Genomic DNA, 8,332 nt, shown 5'->3' on the forward strand with positions numbered 1-8,332 from the left:
GAGTGGCTAGTCATGCCATTCGGATTTAAGAACACGCTAGCGGTATTCCAGCGAAAAATGGACAATTGCTTTAAAAGTACAGAAGAGTTCGTTGTTGTATATATTGACGACATTCTTGTCTTTTCCAAAACAGGAAAAGAGCATATCATGTATCTGGAGATTATGCTTAAAATATGTAAGCAGCATGGGCTAATATTATCTATGACCAAGTGCAAGTTGGCAGTTCTAAAAATTGAATTTCTCGGAGCTGAAATTGGGGAAGAAAAATTACGATTACAACCCCATATTATTAAAAAAAATCATTGAATTTAAGGATGAACAACTCAAGGAGAAGAAGGGACTTTGATCATGGCTCGGTATTCTCAATTATACCAGAACAGACATCCCTAATCTAAGTTCTAAATTGGGTCCTCCTTATGAAAAGACATCCCCCCATGGGGATTATGAAAAGGCATCCCCCCATGGGGATAAGCAAATGAAGACTTCTGACTGGGCTTTAGTGAAGCAAATAAAAGCCCAAGTTTAAAAACTACCAAACCTAGAAATCCCTCCCAAAAATGTCTACATAATTCTAGAAACAGATGGATCATGGATCCATGACAAGATGGGATGGAGTATGTAAGTGAAAAGAAGTCAAAGCTTCTAAGACTCATGAATTTGAGCATGTTAAAAATTCTGAATTTAAACCATGCATAACCATTAATAAATTTCAACCAAAATTTACTAATAAATTTATATTTATTATATGGCCCATGTATTCTTAGGACTTTTCACAACCTATTTAACCTGTGAAGTTTTAAAAAACTTAAACTTTTTTCAAGGGAGATAAAACAGTGCTAAAATGTAGCTTTTTTAAATTTTAAATACGCATTGATAGCTAACTTTTTTAAATTTTAAATACGCTTTGATAGCTCAGATATGTTGGATAAGCACGTGTACAAAAAGAGATACTTTAGAAAAGAAATGTATTATTTAATAAATACACTAATGAAAGTCGAACACATGATTGAGTAAAATATCGTTAAAGAGGAATCCAAAAGAGCAACCGAGAAGAAAGTTTTTGTTTGTTTGGGCACATGAAAAGGACATTAGAAGAGCCACTATCTAAGATCAAGAAGAGGAATGAGATTCCAAGACTAGTCACTCAAAAAGGCATTATAAGAAAATATAAAGATGGAAGAGTTAGAGATGTTAGAATTAGAAAATCAAACTTTAAGATAAAAAATTAATGAAGTGGTAAAAACCTTAGATTCAGTAATAGCTGCAAAAGCTAAACATGATATCGTAGTGCTAAAAGCCATAACATCATCAAATAATAAAGTTTCATTTAACTACAATGTTAGACAATTAGGTCGAGGAATGTTAGCAAGAATATTAGACCTACGATGATAACTAGAAAGGCTCTGTCATGAATACAACTCAAGTGGGTCCCATCCCTACTGGACGTTTTTAGGGCCAAAAGTTTTAATTCACCACGCGGAAGATTCAACACAAGTAATGCAGTTCCACATTACGATAACTCATCAAATCGGGCTATAGAAGCGGAAACCAAAACATTATGGAGAGTTACCTGAATACTTCCTGCATAGAAAATCTTCCAGTCTCTCTTCCCATTAATGATTGTCCTCCCCATTGATCATTCGAACACCACCTCAGGGTAACATGTTTGCCTTGGTCTCGTGCTTGTCTTTGCAAACTTCCGAGTGAACTAACTCGTGCTGGTTTTCGCCATTGACAAATTGACTGAGCTTCCCAAACCAATTCACAAGATTGTGATGAGACTTAAGGTATAGCCAAGTTTGCACAAATGGGAAAAGCTTGTCATCAACTCCACGATCTTCTAGATATCGAGAAAGTTGGGCCCTTAATTTCTCGTCCAACTCCCTACAAATTCAACCAGAGGAGCCCATTAAGCATGATAATAATTGGTAAACACCTTAAACTACAACAAGATCTCAACAAGTTGGCTCTCCTAAAGTTCAATCCAACACACGGTTCATGAAAGATCTTTTTGAGCTTGTAAATGAATTGTTAAATCATATTTTCATCCTCTCGCTTCATGATAAGTGACTCTCCCAAGAAATAAAGTAGCTTAAGTCTTATTGCAATAATACATTCTGCTAAAGAGAATTTTTCAGTTGATTATCATGTCCATACATACTATTTTAAATAATGCAGCAAAAGCTATCAATTCAGTGAATCTGTTCCTAGCTTATATCAATACTTACTGTTCATGTAGTGCAAACTCAAGGTAATCTACAATATTCTGTTTGGTTGATCCTGCCAGCAATCTGGCATGCTTCATGTTGACAAAGCTGGACTCAAAAAACTCTCAGACGAGAATTGAGGAACAACTGAGAAGCTGCTTTGGACTACAAGTAGGTTTTGATCCCTACCACGGTAGCCTATTTCAAAATAAAATGTCTACAACCATTGTCCCACTAACAATTGCAAAATATTCAAAAAAAAAAAAAGTCAGCACACCATTTACCAAACTAATATCTTCCTGCGTGGATAAAGAATAAGAATCATTTTTTATTCGGCAAAATTAAAAATGAGGTCCCTCCTTTTTACTGAATTGTGAAAGGGATACCCATTTTGATTTATCATCAAAGAGCATCCTCGCAATCTCTGTTAGGATTGATGTAAGAGTGAGAAGATAGTTAAAGGCAGCGAACAGCACTCGACCTGATATATCTTATATGGAGTAGTAAAGACTATCTTAGTCAGACTCTATTTAACAAGTAAATAGCTGTCTCGAGTGCATAACCCTAAAAAGATTTAGGAAGTCTTACATGATTCATCATTGACCTAATCATATCCATCAAGATTTGGTTTCGCCTTTCTGATACCCTATTATGTTGTGACATATAAGGCGGAGTCAATTAAAACAATATCTCATCGCTTAAAACTTAAAACTTTTAAGTATTCACCATCTCAATCGGATCGAAGTATTTTAATATTTTTATCAAGTTATTTCTTTACTTCATGTCGAAATTCTTTGAACTTTTCAAAGACTTTAGACTTATATCTCAATAGATACACTTACCCAAATCGTGAATAACATTCATTTGTTCGTTCTTTCTATCAAAAACCAATAGCAAAATTAGACAACAAATCACGGACTCACGGATTTTACTTGGTTCCTAACCCCCCATGATTAATACGTTCAAGGTCTATGTATGGGAAAACGTTCGTCCACTAAGAGTCTCCTTTCCGGTACTTTTCTGGAGGCGGAGAAACGCATCTTACAGTCCAAATAATAATAAAATTAAAATACAAAAATAAGACAAAAGTAACAAACAAATACTCGAGTTGGCCAATCTAGAAGTCGTAAGCGCAGCGCACCCTTCTTCGAGCTTCTCCGGTCGCACGAGTATGACTTTGTTTGAGTTCGACAACATAGCAGCATGATGTAGTAGAGTAGTTGTTGTCCTTATGTTACACGTTGAGAGTTTTATAAAGATGCTTCCGGACGCTCGGATCCCTTTCCGGACGCCCCAGACTGATGCAATCCGATTCGATTCTGTCAGTCTTTATCGAGGTTAGGTCATCTTGATCTGGGCGCCTGGACCAACCCCAGGCGCCCTGATGCTCCAGGCACCTGGACCAACCCAAGCGCCCTGACGCTCCGGGCGCCCGAAGCATGGTCCAGGCGCTGGACGCTCTGGGCATGATCCGGGCACCCAGATCCAATCAATTCAGGTTTGACCTGAGTTGACTCCGGAGTTTATTTGACTGCTTCTATTTACTCCTCTTATACTTCCTCAAACTTACTTCTAACTCCTGGTTCTTGCAAGCTTAGCATAGAACAAACAAGCAACTTAAGTCTAACTGTAGTCTATCTAACCTACTAGGCTTATCTAAGCCTATAGGTCTAACCTACTAGGCTTACCCGTACCTAACTTACAGTTGGTACTAATCACTCGGTAAACTTCACACCTGCCAAACATCCAATCATCTTTGACCTGCTTGGACTTTCTCTTGTCTAACCTCCAATTAAGACTAGTTACTTCGTAGACTTCCCACCTGCCAAACATCCGATCACCTTTGACATGCTTGACTTTCTCTTGCCCAATCTCTAATTAGGACTAGTCACCTAGTAGCCTTTCACCTGCTCAATCTCTCATGTTAAGCTTAGATTTGATATTACAAGTAGTGAATATGGCTTTCTAGTTTATTGTCTGGTAATTGATATTACCTCTAATTAGTTAAGTTAATTCCATTGCATATTCTCTATTTGTTTATTGTTTTAGAATTCGAACTATCACTCATAAAATTTGTAAATTATTATTCACCCCCCCCCCCCCCTCCTCTAGCGTTAAATTAGATCCTATATAATGGTTTTATAAAGCTGCTTTTACCAAAACTAGTCTAAATTGAAAATTGTATTATACAAGTTATCCAAGAAACACAAAGAGTGTTTATCAAATTAGAACAATTTAGTTCATGCAGTAGTTTTAACCAAATTTATCACCTAAAGTTGTCAAGTGGGAATGCTTGTTTGTAAAAGTAAATCACTTTGAATACATTCTAAACTATGCTAAGTCATCTAGTTGTCAGGCCTTCTTACATTTATTATATCTTATTTTATGGTTGTAAATGATGCTTTGTCTCCTTTCCTCCAAGGGCCTTTTAATCTTGGGCATACACTATTCGTTCATAATTTTGACACAACATCAAATGAGAGCGAGAAGAAAAGAGATGAAGCATTATTTTACAATCATAAAACAGTAAATATTAGGTGTAGAAAGTTCTAACGACACAAAAGCTTTGTCAAAATTTAAAACCATATCCAAGTACTGAAAGAGTTGCCCCCTATAGTTGTCTGCAATCTAGATTAAGAAAGAGTCCACTTTCTCAATTGGCTAACTAAGAAAACTTATAGTCATCTAGTACCGAAAGCATATTAGTCTGTCATATACATCTAAATTGGTAAAAATTATAAATTAAAGACAATGTGCTGCAAGATGTTCCAAGTAACATATACTTATTTGTGAAATTTAGTAGATATAGAACCGTATAACAATTTGGCTAAAAGTGTTAAATGATCTCCTAGGGCAAACAACATAAGTGTGAATAGGATAACTTGAGAGATTAGAGGTTATACAATAAAGGGGTCAAATTTAAAATTTGGACTATCTATGTCCATGAAGCAGTTTTAACCCAAAACTGTTACATGGCTATGTAAGACTCAAACATGCAACCTAACCTAAAACCACGTTAAGGTTTTGTTTACCTTGAAGGGTGGAAAGAGAAGGGAAAAGGATAACTAGTGGAAAAGGAAAGAAGGGAAAGAGGAAAAAGGGAGGAAAAGGGAAAGAAAGGGGAGGAGGGAACTCATACTTGGTCACTTTGAGGTTGCAATCAGTGTCATAAGCTCGTAACAGCCTAGCAGTGATTGCGAGCTCCCAACGGCCTATCCGTGGGCTGGTGGTGACCTAGCCGCGGCAACAACAGTTAAGTCGTCGTGAGTTTGTTGGATTATTGGCTTGCCAATCATTGGGTTATTGGCTGGACAGATTTCACATAGGAGAAGAAAGAGGTTGCTATCTTTGGTTTTGGCATCAAGAAAAAAGTAGTCTGTTCTGCTTGATTTCAAGTAGGAAAAAAAATTAAATTAAATTAAAATTAATCCGAGGAAGGATTAAGAATACATCCTTTCCCTAAATTTACACCAAGTAAATAAAGAAAAGTATCTCAACTCTCGTGTCATTCAACCTATCCTTTGTCTATCTTTCAGGGTAAACAAAGCATAAAAGGTTTTAAAGAAGACAAGAAAGGGGGGTTAACTCAAATTTAGATAATGTACGTCAATGTATCAATTTTGACCAATTTATATAAATCTACAATGGTCAAAATTGAAAAAAAAAAAAAAGACATAATAACTCCATGGGTTGCAGGAACACAACAAAGAGTTACTTTGAATTTTAGGTAGTTTACAATCATATAACAATTTTAGTCAAAATTGCTACAATCTTCGAGGTTTCAAATAGATCTAACAATATAAAATAACTCAATAGGTTGCAAGGAGGAAACAAATGGTTAATTTAGCATTTTAGATCCATGTAGCAACTTAAGTAAAATCTAGTACATTGTCCTAAAGTGCCCCAAACTAAAAGATGATGGCATAAAATGATTGGATCAGTGTCAAAGAGCATGAAGAAGTACTTATTTATGAAATTTGACAATATAGACCCACATAGAAGTTTTCCTAAATCAACTATGTAAACCTAAACCATCTAAAAAGTTGTAAAAATACAATATATCTATATATAAAGTGATAGGTAAGAGGTAAATTGTCTAAAATGCTTCATGATAAGTAAAACTTCAAAATAAAAAACCATAAAATAAGTAATTTATATCAACTGTTGTTAAATTGTTCGTGGTGCTCTTGCAGATTGTACGAGTTGGTATCATAGATAGCATGTCAAAATTTCATTGGACGATGACCGGAAGAGCAAGACATGGATCGAAGAAACATAATCAGAAAGGGAAATTAAATACAAAAGCAAGGCTATATATAGTAATTTTGTGCAAAGCATTTGTTAATTGGGCTTCTGGTTCAATTTTTTAGGTGGACAGGTGAGAGTACAGTGGTTTAGGCAGGCAGGTTTATAGTGGCATTTGTGGCATAAAAGAGCAGTTGTGGTGCCCTTTTGATGATAAATCAAAATGGAGTTTCCTTTAATGATTAGGTAAAATATTAGCACCATTTTAATTTTTACCTCATTCTATTAGCCAATTCTACCTGAGGGGCTAGGTAAAAGGACTCATTAGTGCACTTAGGTGTCTATTTTGTGTTCTATTATCACATGATTGTCCAGTATGTCGATACGCATATGCCAACAGCCAATCTTCCTAAAACTACAGGTATTAGGCATCATAAGCTTGAACATCTCAACAATCATAAATAATTTCAAGTAGAATAACTTATTTTTGGATAGAAAAAAAACAAATTTATAGGAACATAGAAATGATTGCATGGCATAAATATAGTTTTCTTTACCGCTTTAACATTAGTAATGAAAGAGAAAAAATAGCACATTTGATGATATTAATAACTTGGAACCAGGCAATAAATTTAAAAAAGCTTACCTTTGTAAGCTAACTGTTGTCATTTCAAACAAAATGGCTATCAGTACTGAGTTAAACTTATTTCTGGGATTAAATAAAACACAACAATTCACAAGCATGAAATATTTGTATCACCTGACGAAAATCTAAATTACTTTAAGCATGAAAAGTTTCCAATATAATTTATCAATCATAATTCATGCACTCACAAGCACGTTCATGAGCATAGAAGAAAATTGTTATGATACTTGGAGAAAATAGGATCTTACATGAAGACGCGGCCCTGGTACGAGTCAGGGTTAAGCTTAGGTAGCAGGCAGACGGAGTGGATTCCAACAGAATCTGGATAAAGCCCGCAGAGAAAAAGAAGTGAGTTGTTTCGTCCGGACCTCGACACACCCACGTGAAGCAGTAGTTCACTGATGAATCCAAGGCTATGATCTTCGGCACCATCTCCATTGCTTGAATCAAGCGATGGTATGACAAGGGCACGGCGCACAACTGATAAGGTGATTTCTTCATCCCCATACACCCGCCGGAGAAGAGGGCCCTCGCTACGTTCGAGCGCCCCCTTCAAGATAGAGAACGACGGCGGTGGATTGACTTTCTTCTACTATATCATTCATGAAAGGAAAAATGAGCGACCGAAGTTGGAATTCAAATAGGCGATAAGAGGGCGTGAGGATACCAGGGGTGGGGAAATCATGGAGACTTCTCTGAAACTCTCTTCAACGGCGCGGCGGAGTTCGAAGTTCACATCAACAGCTGTGTAAATCAACCGCCTCGAAGTGGATAGCCGGGCGTCGACGGCGGTTACGGCGGCGGCAGCGACGGCGAAGGATTGCTTCCACATCGCTACCCTAAACCCTGGTGCACTGTTAGAAAGGAAACAGCTGCGCAAAGGGGTTTTAAAATATTGTATGAATTTCATAAATATCGTAAATAATAATAATTAAAATATAATATCATAAATATAGCGCTCATATTTTTATACGTAAAAAATAAAGACGGGTGCATAAATAAAAATACCTTTATCTTTCGTTATCATTAAAAATAGCATTTTATTTTTTAAAAAAAATATCAAAAGTGCATTTTATATTTTGAAAAAACCTTACCCAACTTTGTCATAGAAGCTTTGATCATAATTGGTATGATATTAAGTGGTTGGAGCAATTTTAGTAAAATTAATTTAAATAATTTTATTCAACGGCTTTATATTTTAATAGTTTTGATTAAAATTGTCATGTTATAATAG

At 35.9% G+C, this 8,332-nt stretch overlaps 1 protein-coding gene across 1 annotated transcript; it reads right to left on the reverse strand.

The window, feature by feature from the left end:
* Positions 1-1,357: 1,357 nt before the first annotated feature.
* LOC141834212 (uncharacterized) lies at positions 1,358-7,930 on the reverse strand. The gene is made up of 3 exons (XM_074721662.1): positions 7,766-7,930; positions 7,347-7,687; positions 1,358-1,884 (listed from the first exon to the last, which is right to left on the reverse strand). Exons 1-3 carry the CDS (start codon positions 7,928-7,930, stop codon positions 1,653-1,655), a joined length of 738 nt encoding a protein of 245 aa, XP_074577763.1. The 3' UTR covers positions 1,358-1,652.
* Positions 7,931-8,332: the final 402 nt, after the last annotated feature.

Source organism: Curcuma longa, chromosome 8, assembly GCF_044706935.1.
Source record: "Curcuma longa cultivar G26 ecotype Majalengka, Jawa Barat chromosome 8, ITB_CL_G26_1.1, whole genome shotgun sequence".
Taxonomy (NCBI): Eukaryota; Viridiplantae; Streptophyta; class Magnoliopsida; order Zingiberales; family Zingiberaceae; genus Curcuma; species Curcuma longa.

What these genes read in the sequence shown, in the direction of transcription:
- LOC141834212 (XM_074721662.1), bottom strand. Translation starts at nt 7,930, where the DNA reads ATGTGGAAGCAATCCTTCGCCGTCGCTGCCGCCGCCGTAACCGCCGTC. An exon ending in CCATGATTTCCCCACCCCTG is followed by an intron (nt 7,688 to 7,765) that starts GTATCCTCACGC and finishes ATGATATAGTAG; the next exon opens with AAGAAAGTCAATCCACCGCC. An exon ending in TACCAGGGCCGCGTCTTCAT is followed by an intron (nt 1,885 to 7,346) that starts GTAAGATCCTAT and finishes TTGAATTTGTAG; the next exon opens with GGAGTTGGACGAGAAATTAA.